General features: G+C 39.9%; 1 protein-coding gene across 2 annotated transcripts; it reads right to left on the bottom strand.

The window, feature by feature from the left end:
- Positions 1–11,231: 11,231 nt before the first annotated feature.
- LOC103717810 (protein NRT1/ PTR FAMILY 2.11-like) lies at positions 11,232–15,236 on the bottom strand. 2 transcript variants are annotated; one of them, XM_017845360.3, is made up of 4 exons: positions 15,005–15,236; positions 14,674–14,891; positions 12,578–13,131; positions 11,232–12,243 (listed from the first exon to the last, which is right to left on the bottom strand). In XM_017845360.3, exons 1-4 carry the CDS (start codon positions 15,105–15,107, stop codon positions 11,346–11,348), a joined length of 1,773 nt encoding a protein of 590 aa, XP_017700849.2. In that variant the 5' UTR covers positions 15,108–15,236; the 3' UTR covers positions 11,232–11,345. The 2 variants fall into 2 exon arrangements, with proteins under 2 accessions (XP_017700849.2, XP_026664527.1); XM_026808726.2 differs by lacking the exon at positions 15,005–15,236 and having other exon boundaries at positions 13,505–14,816.
- Between the last annotated feature and the right edge of the window lie 1,664 nt (positions 15,237–16,900).

Here is a 16,900-nt window from a genome sequence, read left to right as displayed (position 1 = left end):
ACAAGGGATAGGAAGAGCTGGGAACACACCCCATGTTATTGCATGAGTTCCTTCTTCGCACAATAAACTAGTTCCGCCTTCCAGCCATCCCCTTGGAACTTGTGGAGAACCACCTCCACCTTTAAGCCTCTATTTATTATTTATTTATTTATTTATTTGCTGCAACGGATAATTCATACACATCTAGTGTGAATACATTTAAAAAAGTCAAAATATAATAAGTCACGGAGTGCTCTAGAAAACTCCATCTCACCAACCCATAGAACCCTCCAAAGTGGTCGGCCATATACAAGGCCACCTAATCCACAGCTCCATTGATCTTTCTATATACATACTTAGCTCGGAAAGTGATATCTCCACCTCCCAGCTCTAATTCAATTAGCCTCTCACGGCACCCAAACTTTTCCAGAACCATTAGGGAGGACAAAAAGGTTTGAGGATGCACGACGGCAATGACTCCTCCGATTGTTGGTGCAAACTGCCCTGGTCGTCGGTCCAACATCATGCAAAAAGTAAGAGGAACTCAAATGTCCAGGTTGCTGGTTCGATTAATGCCATCTTGCTAGTTGTTTGGCTCCATAAATTAAAGATGCAAGTGTCCCTTGAAGCAACCTCAATTCCAACTGATCAATTCAAATGTAAGGAGAAATTTTGAACTAAATATATATATATATATATGGAGTCAAGGATCCCACAATTAGCTCAAACCCCTATGCCGAAGGCGGAGGAGTAGATTGAACTAATTATGGGATCCAGAATTTCTGCAACGATGGAATTTGGGATACGATCCCCCCAATAATAACTAGATTACTTTTTTTCTCTCTCTACTCCTTTCTTGGAACGACTCGCATTTTTTGAACCGGTTTAGGTCAAAGTAGGATACAAGTCAAATGGCCTCCTGCCCAAGTTAGGCTAAAGTGAAAAATAAAATCTCGTAATTTCTAAACATGTTCTTAGTTTGTCAAATTTGATATATGAAGATATCTTGTATTCAAGGAACATAAGCCTGCCATCAGAAAGATAAGGTTTTTAAATAAATTTTCCTCAAACACATACCAAATCAAGGTAATAATTCTTCTTCGTGCACCTACCTTTCTCTTTGAGTTAATATCGTTATCAAGTGGCTTTGTAAATATTTAGGAGAATAGATAGGAGCCTAGGACAATGAAGAAGCCATAATAAGTTGAAATGTTTAATAATTTAGAAATTTTACTGTAAAACCCATTCGGTTGGCGAAAATTTTCTCCTACATAAGTAGGGGCTTTTTTTAGGCTGGGGCCTTAGGCGGCCGTCTCAGTCGCTTAAGAGTTGAGCTAACCCGAAACATGGACCTCGTGGGATTTTTTTTTTTTATATAGTTAAAAGATTAAAAGAAGAAGGGTTTATATATACTTATATATTCATTGGGACGTTGAAGCTAGTCAAGGCATGCTGCGATAGCTAGCAGCAGCTTTTTGTTAAGTTTCTCTCCTCCATTCCGGACGCGGACGACGAATGCGGCACTTCTAAAAAATAGAGCTTTTAAACTTTTACAATATCAATGCAACGTTATCACCAAGAATCCATCAATTGAAAAAGACCGCGTTAATGGGATTACGTTCTTAATTGGAAGGAGAACATGGCCTCGTTATACTCAAAAACAAACAGTGATCCATGTAACGCGATGCGTGCATGATGCACGTGGGATTTGGAAAATTGAAGAATTAGAATTTGAAAATTTTAACCCAACCTTCCAACACAGGGGATAGGAAAAGCTGGGAACACACCACATGCTGTTGCACGAGTTCCTTCTTCGCACAATAAAATAGTTCAGGCTTCGCACAATGAAACATCCAGAGAGGCACCTCCTCCTTTAAGCCTCAATTTATTTATTTATTTATTTATTTATTTATTTTTTGCTATAACGAATAATTCATACGCATCTAGTGTGAATGCATCCTAAAAAATCAAAATATAATACGTCACAGAGTGCTCTAGGCAACTCCATTTCACCAACCCATAGGGCCCTTCAAAGGGATCAGCCACATACGAAGCCACCTAATCCACAGCTCCATTGACCTTTCATATACATGCTTAACTCGGAGAGTGATATCTCCACCTTCCACCTCTAATTCAATGAGCCTCTCACGGCACCCGAACTCCTCCAGAACCCTTAGAGAGGACGAAAAGGTTTGAGGCACTATGACAATGACACCTCCGACTGTTGGCGCAAACTAGCCCTGGCCGTCAGTCCAACATCATGAAAAAAGTAAGAGGAACTCAAATGTCCAAGTTGCCAGGTTCAATTAATGCCATTTTGCTAGTTGTTTGGCTCCATGAATTAAAGATACAAATATCCTCGAAGCAACCTCAATTCCAACTGATCAGTTCAAACGTAAGGGGAAATTTTGAAGTAAATATATATATGGAGTCAAGGATCCCACAATTAGTTCAAACCCCTATGCGGAAGGCGGAGGAGTAGATTGAACTAATTATGGGATCCAGAATTTCTGCAACTATGAAATTTGGGATACGATCACCCCAATAATAACTAGATCACTTTTTTTCTCTCTCCACTCCTTACTTGGAACGGCCTGCACTTTTTGAACCAGTTTGGGTCAAAGTAAGATACGAGTCAAATGGCCTCTTGCCTTGAATAATAACATACGGAGAGGCACCTCCTCCTTTAAGCCTCAATTTATTTATTTATTTATCTATTTTTTCTACAACGAATAATTCATACGCATCTAGTGTGATACATCTAAAAAAATCCAAATATAATAAGCTACAGAGTGCTTTAGGCAACTCCATCTAACCAACCCATAGGGCCCTTCAGAGTGGTCAGCCACATATGAGGCCACGTAATCCACAGCTCCATTAACATCTCTATATACATGCTTAGCTCGAAAAGTGACGTCTCCACCTCCCACCTCTAATTCAATGAGCCTCTCACAGCACTCAAAGCTCCTCGAGAACCATTAGGGAGGACAAAAAGTGCGAGGACCTGTGCGGGCGTATGTTTAGTCTCACATCGGTTATTTGCTGGGTAGATCTTGGGTATTTATACAGGATCAAGGAACCCAAATAATACCTTCCGGGTAGCCATTTTGGGTGAGGTCTTGGGTTGTTTCAAATGGTACAGAGCGGACCCGGCCCATAATCTATGTGGACTAGGAGACACTGCAATACGGATCCATTAGGGCTGACCACGGGCCAATCGTGGTGTTTGTGAATAGATTTGAATAGATTTGAACCCTTAGCCTGACGAGGACGTCAGGGCTTGAACGGGGAGAGTATGTGAGGACCTGTGCGGGCGTGTGTTTAGTCCCACATCGGTTATTTGCTAGGTAGATCTTGGATACTTTTACAGGATCAATGAACCCAAATAATACCTTCCGGATAGCCATTTTGGGTGAGGTCTTGGGATGTTACAAAAAGATTTGAGCAGGGAAAATTATACCCTTATTACATTCATCACCTGTACCAAAGAAACAGTCTTGAGTCCCGCGACGAGGTAAGGAGGGATACAATCCGAGATGAGCTGCATAGAGCCCATAGGAACGAAAAATCTGGATGGTGTGGTGCATGAATGAAGTAGTGTAAGATATAATTTCTCTTTGAGGAAGCCCTATGACAAGGCCATGTCCGATTGCTAGCACAAGGAGGCCCCGGCCGTCGTCCAAGATCATGCAAAAAAATAAGAGGAACTCAGTTGTCCAAATTGTCAAGTTTGATTAATGCCAGCTTGCCGGTTTTTTCGCTCCATGAATGAAAGATACAAGTGTCCCTTGAAACAATCTCAGTTCGGTTCAAATGCAAGGGGAACATTTTTGGACTTAATATAGAATCAAGGATCCCACAATTAGTTCAACCCCCTATGTAGAAGGGGGAGAAATAGATTGAACTAATTACAGAATCCAGAATTTCTACAATTACTTCAATTACAAATTGAATCTAGGATCTAATAATAAGTAGATCGCATTCTCTCTCTGCCCACTCCTTTCTTAAACTGGCCAGCATTTTTTATATTGGTTTGTATCGAAGTAGGGAATGGGTTAAACGGCCACTTGCCCAAGTTAGGCTAAAGTGAAAAAAATGATACAATAAAATATAATAACTTTTGAAGATGTTCCTAGCTTGTTGAATTTGTTATATGAAGATATCCAGTATTCAAGGAACATTAGCCTGCCATCAGACGGATAAATGCTTTACATAAATTTTCCTCTAACACATGCATATCAAATCGAAGTAACAATCCTTCAACTTGCTCCTACCTTACTCTTTGAGTTATATATGAATTTCTAATAAGCTAATCCTAAAGTCTCCTAAGGTCAAATACTCAAATACATATCTCAAGATAATGTGAGGCGAATGTTGCACTAGAGACCCAAAGAGTACTTAGAGATACATAGATGGATAGTAAAGGTGGCAAAAGTTGACCCAATCTAAAAGTTCGACCCAACCCAAAGCCCGACCGAACCCAGCTCCATCTAGGATGGGTATGGATCATAGATTCTTTAGTTAGGGCCAGATATGGATCCAATAACATTCTAACCTAAAATTAAATTAGTCTAGGTGGGAATATAAAGTACCAAATATCGTAATAAATTGGCAAACTTATTTGAGGCATATGAGTAAAGAATCTACTGAACCAAGTTGTAAAATCAAGCACACAAGTTTACTTAATGCACCAAAAAGAAAATGTCTATCCAATTAGTTAGTTTTTCTTGTGCAAGAATATAGCTTAATATCACTATCACTAGCTTTGTACAAAGTTTAAGAGAATAGATAGGAGCCTAGGACAATGAAGAAGCCATATAATCGTTGAAATGATTAATAATGTAGAAATCTCTCTAAACACTCATTGAATTAGTGAAAATTTTCTTGATGCCTATTTGTCTGCAATGCAATTTGGTGTTAGCCCAAAAGGATGAATAGAAATGCTCCACAGTGGCAGAGATTTTTTTCAAGTAAAATTTATAATATTTAAAAATTTGAATCTCTATACCCTCTTCATATTGCGACCAAAAGTTAGTTATTTTGCTTAAACTACTTAAAGTGAAAAATTGTGTTTATTTGTATCTTCTTGAATTTAGGCTAGTGATTGAGATTTTTTTTGTTTGAAAGGCCTGGATTTCTGGTATAGCTTTCTCAGATTGGCAGTACTTAATACATTACTTATTCTCTTGTTCTGAGTTCCTTTACATTCCATTTTAGCACGCGGAGTTCCACTCCGCCTACTTTTCTTTTTTTTAAAAAAATATATAATTTGGATTTGGCTAGTTTCAGATATATGGAGGGTATTATAAAAAATGTGAAGCAAGGGGAAATTTGCTAACTTGTTCAGATACAGAAAAAGGCCCTTGAAGTGAAAAAAACTGGACAGTATAAAGAAAATTTAAAACTGTTTTGTTTTTGATGGGACTTTGATTAAGAGAAGACAAGATTAATGATTGAATTAGTTGCAAATTTTTTTTTTCATCTTTTCAATTTCCAAGGAATGATGTCTATAGTAAAACTTCTGTGGAGGAAATCAATGACTTACCATTAAGCACCCTCAGTTATTACCTACTGAGAGATTTTAGGGCCAACTGCAGTATACTTGCCTCCTCAGTACGTAGATCGTAGAAGATTGATTAATTGTCTCTCATTTGAGTGCTGTGCTATGATATGAAAGATGATCGTTGGAACAATTAAAACTACACCGCCACATGACTTCGCTAAACTAGTCTGGGCTACAATAGAAATTTGTGCACAGGAACAAGTTGGGGTTGTGGATTGAGGCGAGATTACGGTGACTTGGAAGCTCTAATTAAAGAAGATCATGTTGAATTACCCACCAGGATATGATATCATGATTGAATCCTCTCAAACGATACTCTTAATGAAGAGCAAGATCAGCTAGAAAGGCCATGCAGATACAAGCTGCATGCTGACAGATCAACGTTAAAAGATTTGTTCATCTATCATGCCCAGCATACACCAAGCGTAGTGCCTGGGTATGGTCCTGTAGACTTGCTGGACTCAATTGCTCATACTCTTGACAGAGAGAATTGCATATGATCTGCACTAGTTATAGTCATGCCTAGTGCTTACCAGCTAAAAGGTCATGAAAACCTGGTTACCCACCTGTTAGGCAAGTGCAAGATGCACTATTTGCTTTTACATGCGGTATCTATCAGACATGGATACATCCAAGCAAATAGCAAATCAAATGCGCTAGATATATAGAGAGTGAATTAATATACAGAAATGCATCCTTATATAAGTAAACAAGATCATTCAAATGCATTGCCCATGTGGAGCTAAATATATGTCCGAACGGATCCTCCGCATACTCCTCCCGTTTAAGTTCTAGCATTCTCATCAGATTAAGAATCCAAATTTATTCAAATCTAATTACAAGTACCATAAAGCCAATCACAAATGCCATGACTAGTTCATGGTCAACCCAGTTAGGTCCGCGTTGCGGTGTCGTCTAGTGTACATAGGCCATAAGTCGGATTTGCTTTGATACAATTTGTCACAACCCAGAATCTCATATAAAAAAACTAGCTGAAAATTATTATTTAGATTCCTTGGTTTTGAATAAATACGTAAGTTCTATCCGATGCATAGCTGATGTGGGACTAAAAGCACCCTAGCAAGGATCTTCGCACGTATCATTTCATTACCTGCTAGTAATAATAGCAAAAATGAAGCTCTTCTATTCTAGAAAACATATTGCAGCTAGAGGAGCTCAGGTGTATTCCCTATATCCCACAGCTGGGAGAGGTACCAAATACCAATTGCGCTTTCTTAAAATTTTTGAAGCATGGCTCTCTTTATAGATATCGATTTGTAAAGAAAAAATCTCAAACCTTATTCACTGAATATGCGCTCTTATGGCAGACTTGAGTTAGGGGGATTGGTATAAATTCTCTTTGAAGTTTTTGGTCATTTAGCGAAGCATAGGGAGCATGCTTACTGTGAGACCCTGGAACTGGGCCCGGTCCACTTGACCGGCCCAGTCCCAAGACTTGGCCTCAACGCACGTGAGGCAGCGGGATGGATTCTTTCCATCCCGAAGAAGGAGGAGCCCTTTTTTAGGGCTTCTCCTCTTTCTCCTTTGAGTCCATTGGAAGAGGAGCCACAAACCCTCCGAGTCCCCTCTTCTTCCTCGTGCAACCGCCCAAGGGGGAGGGAGAGAGAGAGAGAGCCGAGAAGCCACGGCACGGGTTTCTTCCATTGCCGCCGAAGAGGAAGAGAATCGCCGGTCTTCGTCGGAGGCTAAGGTAAGGGCTTCTAACTTTCATCTCTTCCTTCCATGATGCAAGTTGTCATGGCTTTGAGCCGGCTATTGTCGGGATTTTTACTCAAAAACAGAAGAGCCCTGTTCGGGCATGTCCTCTCGCCGCCGGCCTTGTGCGCCGCCGCCAACCGCTGGGGGTGGTCGCACTTGCTTCGCCACCCCTTGCCGCCGACGGGGCTGGCCACCGCGGCCGCCCCTGAGTCCGACGGAGAAGGAAGGGAGCGGGGGTATGGGTCCCCTGTTCCGCCAAAGAAAAGAGAGGAGAAGAGAAGAAGAAGAAAAAAAGAAAGAAATGAGAGGAAGCTTCGAGAGAAGAAGAGAAGAAAAGAAAAGAAAAAAAAAGAAAAGAAAAAGAAAAGAGAAGGAAAGAAAATAATAATAATAATAATAATAATAATAATAAAGAGAAGAGGGCGGTTTACGGGTATGAACCCGAACCCGGGGTGCTAGACACCTCTGCAGGGTCGGCCCTGGGAGAATGTTAAAATTTAAGTTATATATATACTGTGATGAATTTTAAAAGAAAAATATGATTTTTGGATATTAGGTTCTACGAGGGATTTGTGAGATAAATTGGATCGCGTTCGATGTAAGTAATGAACTGTCTTCTCTAAACTCTTCATTTATATAATATTATTTTTGTATCGAATAAGTTGTTAATGAATTTATATGTGATTTATGAATTTTACGAGATGATGATTTGAATGAAAAAATGAATATGTGAACTGGAATAATATTTTTCGGACTATTGCTATATTTACTGTTCTTGCATCGTATATGTATATTTAGATCAGATTATGATACATGTATTATGTTACCAAAAGAATTTTGATGTGCATCAGATTTAGAACTCTCAGCCTGACTATATTTTGGACCCTACCAATTGGGGGTTATGCATTGGCAATTCTGGCCCCACCACAGGGTATAAGTGTGGTATTCTGGCCCACTCCGCATGGTATAAATGCGGTATTCTGGCCCATTCCGCAGGATATAAGTGCGGTTCTGTTTCTGGCCTAGCCACAAGGTATAAGTGTGGTCATAGTTAAAGGCTGATGAGATGAATGTGATTTGTTTCGAATCAGATTTATGATTATGTATATGGATATTTGAAAAATACGGATTTTAATGAATTTGTGTTTGAAAAGGAATTGATTATATTATTATGTTGATTCATCGTAATTTGTATTTATATTTTATGTTATTATACGAATTGACTATTTAAGGTGTTTATTACTTACTAGGCTGTCTAGCTCATTACACGATTTCTTACTGTTTTTACGGATCCGAAGAATTAGCTCGATCCGGAGTTTTACAATATGGCTCGCTATCTCGGGCCGGGGCCGTGACACTTACCATAAGAAATCTTCCAATTGGTCCGGGAGAACCTTTCCATTAAACTCCAATTGCATTAAAAAAACCCCAAGCCTCCATGGATGGAAGGCTGTGATAGAAAGCAAAACAAAGTTTCTGTCTCCACGTTAAGGACCATGCTCATTTTTGATAGTAACAAAAGTTAAATTCTGCTATAATAACCACCGGGTTGTATCTTTCACGCGAAAGAATGATTCACCTTCTCTTACGGTCGTGGCTGCTTCAAGATTTATACAGATAGATGGAAGAAAAAAATTAAAATTCTTTGAGATCTGTCCAATATACGATCTAATGGTCGATCATTCTTTCATGCGGCAGATACAACCTGAACCCAACCATAATGACTTTTTGTAGAGACAAAGGATTCATTTTTCCAATTATAAAAATACATTAAATAAATAACTAAAAAAATATTTTAAACTAAAAATCTAATAAATACCATTGTGAGTGTAAAGCAGATCTTGGCTGGGCTGCACCACCATCACACCCGCACCTGGGGGACCAGCCAAGTGTCTCACCATCCTTGCATTGGAACGAGATGGAAAGGATTTCATCCTCAGTGCGGCAGATTTTGATTTTGGAAAGAGTTAAGATATTTAATTCCCATGGAGTTCCAACAGAACCAGCCCACGGCCTATAAATGATCGCACCATCATCTCGATCGGATAGCCTGTGATGCTTAATGATTAAAGAGAGCAAAACAGTCGACCAAGATCAAAGCTAATTCTAAAAAATATGAATACTTCACGGCAGCCTCAGTCCTGTGAGAACCCATGCGGTCATGCATCTAGTCCCACAGCTTTATATATCCTGATAGTACTCATATAGGCTAAGAAATCTAAATAATACATTCCAGCGAGCGCTGACATAGCGCTCATGAAATGGCCAGACTCCGCCAAGACACACCTATCCTTCGTGCAGGCGAGCAGAGAATGAAATGGTGACAGGTAACAACACTGGCAAAGTAGTGATCCAACAATCATGGGTCCACTGCTAATATGTTGGAGCCCAGCCCAAACATTGAGTTTGAGTAGTTGAGCTACGCAGGAAGAAACAAGCAGTTTGCAGCACTCCAAATTGTTAATTTCCTTCTCGTGGGGTGGGATGGATGGATGGATAAAGCGGATAATGGGGTATATATAGGACAATGCATCTGTGCCTTAATATCACTCGAATCTCTAACCAAACAATGCTAAGCACTCGAGTTTGCTTGGATGTATCGTTCAGCTTTCGAATGAATGCTTATAATGCGAGAAGACATCATCCAATATATGTTTGGGTCTGCAAGCAAACCCATACCTCGTGGAATACTTAGGGGCAGCCCAATGCATTTGGGGGCCTAAGGCAAACTCACTAAGAGATGCCTTTTTTTTTAATAATATAAAAATTTTAATAAGTGCACAATACTTTATGTATGGTTGGACGGAATCAAAGACAAGATATGGTTTTCCAAGAGATCAGAGAACCGTTCTTTATTTCTCTCTCTCTTTAATTTCTTTCTTTCTATCCTTCTTTCTTCTCTTCTTCTTCTTTTCTTTCTTTCCTTCCTTCATTCTTCTCCGATGACGAACCGTCGGAACCGAGCTTGGCTGGCGGCTGCTCGTTCTTCTCTCCGACGGAGACAGAGACGGGGATGGGGATGGGGCGGGCTCGGGCTCGGGCTCGCCGCTCGGGCTCGGGCAAACGAGCTTTACGAGCTCGAGCCCGAGCTGTGCCGCCCGAGACCGAGCCCGAGCCGGAGAATTGGTGAAACGAGCCGAGCCGAGCCTGCGGAGGCTCGGGCTCGGCTCGGCTCGTTAACAGCCCTAATCCACCCATTCACATCTACAAATAAAAAAATAATCATACTTTCCATCCATGAGAGCATCATTTTTCTACTTAATAACTCAACAATAAAATCACATAAAAGAGATTTATAAGTTTTTAGCAAATAGATTATTTCCAACAGTCCTAACATCTAAACTCTATAGAAGAACAATTTTTTATAAGCAATAAATTTCAGAAGCAAATAATTTAAGAAATCATGCCTCGGATGTTCATGGTCATTCCCTGATTTTTTTTTCTTTTGTTTTTTAATGCATGGTCATAAAAAATTATGAATGATTGGCTTCTAAAAGTTTATAAACGTCTATTTGGATATTTTTACAAAATTAGGCTGAAATTTCTACAGTATTCGTGGATTAGGTAGCCCATTTATGCATGGCTCTTTCAACCAAACACTTTCCATTCCAAATTTGCGAGAAGAAAAAAAAAATTCGTGGATCTTTTTTTCCTTCCAGCAACCTAAACATTAGGATTGGGGCAGGCATGAGATAGATGGACCAACAGAACTGATTCATGCTAAATTTTCAACCCAATTCTATAAAAATATCCAAATATATTATAAACATAACTTCTATTCCTATAGATGGATGGAAATGTTAAATAGAAAATTGTGAATGGCATGTAGCCATAAGAAGATTGGATGTTGGGATGTGGGTGCAATGGATATCCCTGAATTGCTCGGTGACCTTCAAAACAAATCATATGCAAAAGTGCACGTTGGTTACTTTTCTCGGGAGAAGTAAATTAAATGGAATGAGCAAAAGAATTTGCAAGAAAATATCAACTATTGTATTGCATTTATATATATATTTCCAATATTGTGACAACTAAAATATACCAGACACCAAGGAAAATCTATATCTCATTATGTAGTGCTAGTTTAAACATGAGAATCTCTCGATTTGCTTTTCTCCAAGGCAATCTCAGAACGATCATCTAAACCTTTGTATTTATACCATCTTGCGAAAGCAATAAAAAGCATTAAGTCCAAAACTCCGATTAAAGCGATCAGGAAATAGAAATAGTCCAATCTTCCTTTGTTTAGGTCACCGGCTAGCCAATTCTCTCCCCCATTGTGACCAGTTGTTCGATGAACTATTGTCACCATTAAACCGCTTAAGTAATTAGCACATGCCAGCCCACAGAAAAGTAGACCCCCTGCAATACTTCTCATGTTTTCTGGAAATTGTTTGTAGTAGAACTCAACCTGGCCGATCACATTAAAAGCCTCGGCAAAGCCCAAAATCACGAGCTGAGGTACCAACCAGAAGCTAGAAAATGATGATATCGCACCACCACTCGACGCCGTCCCAAGGGTTGGCCGGTGAATGGCGTAACTCCTCCTTCGCTCTTCGACCAATCCAGAGACAATCATAGCGACTACGGAGAGAACAATTCCAATTCCCATCCTCTGGAGTAACGTCAATCCACCTTCTTTACCAGTAGCTCTTTGAAGCCATGGGGCTAAAATGCGATCATAAATAGGTATCCAAACTGTCAAGGCTAACATGGCGAATACATTGAAAGAAGCAGCTGGTATCTCAAATTTACTCTTTCCAAAGTGTCTATCGGCTTGAAGGGCTTGAAAGACGATGAAAGTTGTTTCTTGGATAGTCGAAACATGGAAGATGATGCCTGTAGCCCATATAGGAATGATTCTTGCAAGACATTTTACCTGCTCAACTTGTTGGAGACTGCATAGTCTCCTTGGATCTGCAGCATGTCCATCTGGTTTGATTTCATCCATAGGAGTCGTGATCGCAGCCTTGTCGAGACACCTGACACCATAAATAGCACAGAACCCAGTTAGGAAACAATGGAATACAGTGAAGTGCAGGACAAATAGGACTAGAGCCGGAAGTGGATTGGGTTGGGTCCATCTCCGGCATGACCTACAGCAGCCCGACTTGACTCCACCATCTTCATGCATGGTGTTTATGAATTGTACTATTTGTATGCCTTGATTGTGTGGACCATACGACATTGTTTGATTTTGTTTTCCAACCGTTATATTTAAATTTAGCACTACTGCTCCTTTCCACTTAATGTGCAAGTGTTTATGTATGTAAAACAGAAGAGGAGAGAGAGAGAGAGGATGTTGACTATAATTACCTGAATTGGTCAGTGTATGGAAGCTTGGTGACAAGAGAACTAAAATGGGGAGGATTGAAGAGAGACGTCTTTGGATCATCAGGCTGCTTCAGCCCTCGTTTTCTAAATGCCACTACCAAGACTTGGGCGATGCTGGTGAAGGGGCTCCCCTCAGGCTTCACTTTCACATAGAGCCTACTCCCAAGGAAGAAGAAAGCGCAGGAGAAGGACATGAGGATGGTGGGAATCGCGAGACCCAGCGCCCAGCTGATGTTGCTTTGGATATAGATGATGAAGGTGGACGAGATCATCATGGCTGTTGTGAAAGTGAAGTAGTACCAATTGAAGAAGCTATTGATACCCCGCCTTCCGGACTCCGTATGGGGGTTGAATTGGTCTGCGCCAAAGGCTAGGTTGCACGGACGAATGCCCCCCGCTCCGATGATCAACAAACCAAAGCTGCAGAAGAGGACCGCAAGCTGCGCTGGCGATGGACCTGCGCATTTTTGGCCTTCGTCGCACTGCGGAGGGTGCAGCTTGGAGATTGCAGCAGTGAGAGTGAGAACGAGCATGCCCTTAAATGAAGGCAACAATAGTTGTCAAGAAAGTGAGAATATTTGCTAATGCAATTTCAAAAAGATTTTTCATAATTTATATCTGCTCTCAAACCCAAGCTTTCAAGCTTGACACCGTTTGTGCATTAATTTTCTCACAGTCCTCCATTGCTTCAGCAGATACAGGAGCACTCTTTTTTAGTGATGCATATTGGTTGCTGCCATGATTTGAATTTTCTATCAAAATCAAAAATATATTTGCTAAATTATATAAATTAAAATTAATTAATTTAAGATCACAACTATTCGTACTAGTTCTCACATACATAAGTTAACATAGAAAAACACTTGTAGATATAGATATTATCGAGGCTTTGTGTTAAATAATTCATACCTTCAAGCAAATTTCTCCGGCAGTCCATACTAATTAATCATCCATCCATTTTTACAGGTTCTTACAGGCAAGTCAGCTTGATATATATTTCACTTTGAGGTTTTTGTCTTCCCCTACATGGATTCATCATCATGCTTCTGCGGAGCAGAGGAGAAAAAAACCTAAAAAAAGTTGGTGATAGTCGGTCCAAGATCTAGAGTTTTGATTGGTTCTACCAATATTTTTGTCAAAATACGGATGGACATCCTTCTTAAGTGAAAATCTTGGACTCGCATATGGGACTCCTCTTAGCCATAAAAAAACTATTGGCTGCAAGTGATGACCACAGCGAAACTTGACACGTTTGTACATCTCGGGATAGGATAGGTAGTATTTGTAGAAGTAGAACACCAGCAAATAGATCAGTAAACTCATACACATATCTGAGTCAAGAGTTCCATCTGTACCAGATACATATAGGAGAGAAAAAAACTTCTCCCATCTTATGGCTATAATATGTAATGGAATCTACATATCAAATATTGTCGAGAATTCTAGAAAACCATACATCACAGAAGGTCAAAAAGCATAAATTGTTATTGACTATGACTCTATGAGAAAAAAATAAAAAAAAAAAAGATGTAGTAAAGAACTACAAATACACTGGAATGAATCGTAGGGATCAAGAAATATCTCCGAAATTCGTTTTATAATAGTAAAGGTTTTAAAGATGCTTCAATGGTCAGCCAGGAAATAGAATTTAAGATGAGACCAAATCTAAAAGCGACACGGCTCAGCAACATCACCAGCATTCAAGCTATGCTTACTCGGAAATTTTACATCAAATTCAACTCGAGCCAATATTTTAAGTGGACTATTCTTTCGGCAATCCATAATCGCACATACTTTTAAGGGCTAGTGACGATCGAAGGCTAATTAGTTTATATTCAGAGCATTAGTATACTAAGCTCAACTTATTTTCTAACGGGGCACCCAACGCATGCAGACAAGAGCCCAACACGTGCTGTGAGCCTCAATAATAGGTATTGTGGTGTGGGTCCAATCCGACTGTGAAAGTTCTGTCTACTCTGTCGACGAACACATGAACACTTATCTTGAAGTAACTAATGAGTGATCAGAACCAGCTGAGGAAGAAAAGAGGCAGTTTCCGAGATGAGAGAAAGAGATACCAATTGGGAAGAGACGGAAGCAAATCCCAAAGTAATGTAGCGGCCCAAATAGGTGTCCGAGAGAAAGGCACCAAGAAGAGGAGTCAAGTTGGTAGTGCCATTGAAAACGTTGAGGAGGGTGGCCGCGGTGACGCTCTTCATGTGGAAGATCGTGGTGAGGTAGACCAACAGGTTCGCCGCCGTGCCGATGGTCCCCAACTTCTCGAATGTCTCATTTCCTGCTCGTATTTACCATCTCATATATATGAATCGATTGATGAAAGAAAGAAACTAAGTAGCTATTGTATGGAAATCAATACTAGATATAGTGTTCATCTATGTCATTTGATACCTATAACATATGGCATGGCTGTCCATCCTCTATACTTGATTTCTGGCTCCGCTGCTGTGCCATTCTCTAGTTTCTCCATTTCCTGGGGCGTCTCTCCGGCCATTGCCGTTGTTTCTGTCCCCAGCTCTCTCCCTATCTATTTCTCTTATTGCTCTAGCTCAATTACTTCCTTTGTAGGAAGAGAGTTGGTGAGGATCTGGTATGACCATCTTCCGATATTTAGCAACGAGCTGGTCGGAGTTGGCGGCCCACACTCACGTCAGGGAGAAAAATCAAATAATTAATAGTCTTGGAGTTGTACGAGACAACTGCTAATGTTTAATTTAAGCTCGTACCATTGCGTGATAGATAATCTTTGTCGCTTTGCTCATCCAGATGCTGCGCAGTGAAAGGAAAAGGCCAAGATTTGTTGGAGCCTTGACATGCAGCTGGACTGGCATGTGACTGCTGCCAATAGCCAGAATTTCTGTTTTCTTTATTTGTGGCAAGGCAGTAACTTGCGTTTCGATTCCTTTTGAAGCTTGCGTACTGATTCTGCCACCTAAAATCAATTTTATTGTATAATCTTATGGTAGTGGATACAAACTTAGTGCAACAAAGAGATCTGCCAGGAATATCTTTCATTGTCATTACATGGTGTTACCATAGCAGTTCAAATTAGATGCATAATCTTCATAAAAAAAAGGTTGCATGTATAATTACGGACATGTAATTTCTTGTCCTAATTGGTTCCCACTTACTTCTTTTTCTTATATTATATATATACATATGCACACATGTATACATACATACATACATACATACATACATACATACATATATATATATATATATATATATATATATAGAGAGAGAGAGAGAGAGAGAGAGAGAGAGAGATTGATTTGGGGAAGCCTTTGTCTCATCCATAATCCAACAGTATACACTTTCAAGGAACAGTCTATATACTGAAGTCAAATTACGGTATATGTATCTCCATGGACCGCTATTTAGTTCAGTAATCAATTGGCCATCTCACATGACCGGAAGGGATTAGTGAATCAATGATGTTGGTCTGAGAATTCAGTATTTAATGATCAATTTTCTTGTATCGCATGACAATAATTTATGCCTGAAACAGTTGCCTCAAGTATTACTCATTTTCTATTTTACTCGACCACTACAATTCTAGATGAGAAACTTGCTGAGGTGCACTGGCATTGTGGTTTTCATTAGACGTTTATATGGGAATGACAGCAAAAACAGAATAATGAACTAATAAACTTCCAATTATATATTGAGATATCATCAAGTCGCATATGTTGAGATATCATCAAGTCGCATCAAGGCGTTTTGAGGCATAGTGGGATGCACCTGAATATCACCATCCTACGCCTATCAACATCCAGTAGATTAGTTGATCGACTGAAGGCATTCCATAAGATTATCATTTCATACTTGACTTTTATTTCTTCAGTTAAAATGATTCACCGGTTCTTGATGCGAGCACCAGCATTGTAGAGCCAATTAAGTTCCAATGTTCCAATCAATCGTTCGTAAGCACATGCGCAACAGGAAAGATGTTGAAAATTAAGTCATATTGGTTTGGAAAAATGAACAATATATAGTTGATGGGATTGCCCCCATCACCAGTAAATATGATAGGAAAATCCCACTGACCACGAGGGCCGGCGCCGGACTTCTAGCTTGGCAGCACCTGCAACTTGGCTATCGCCATGCCGTATAATTTCCTCCATCCATTAATTCAAGCATAGAATATCTCTGGTTTCATCCCCCACACTTGCGATTTCTCCATGGAAATAAGTGGTGAAGGCGCAGCCGCCTTCTATGTTCAAGCGCTGTCTTTTATTATTGCCACGACAAAACCAAGACAAGACATGATGGATGCCGACATCG

Source organism: Phoenix dactylifera, chromosome 16, assembly GCF_009389715.1.
Source record: "Phoenix dactylifera cultivar Barhee BC4 chromosome 16, palm_55x_up_171113_PBpolish2nd_filt_p, whole genome shotgun sequence".
Lineage (NCBI taxonomy): Eukaryota > Viridiplantae > Streptophyta > Magnoliopsida > Arecales > Arecaceae > Phoenix > Phoenix dactylifera.
The sequence above is the reverse complement of the archived record's forward strand: the minus strand, read 5'-3'. Positions and strand labels throughout refer to the sequence as shown.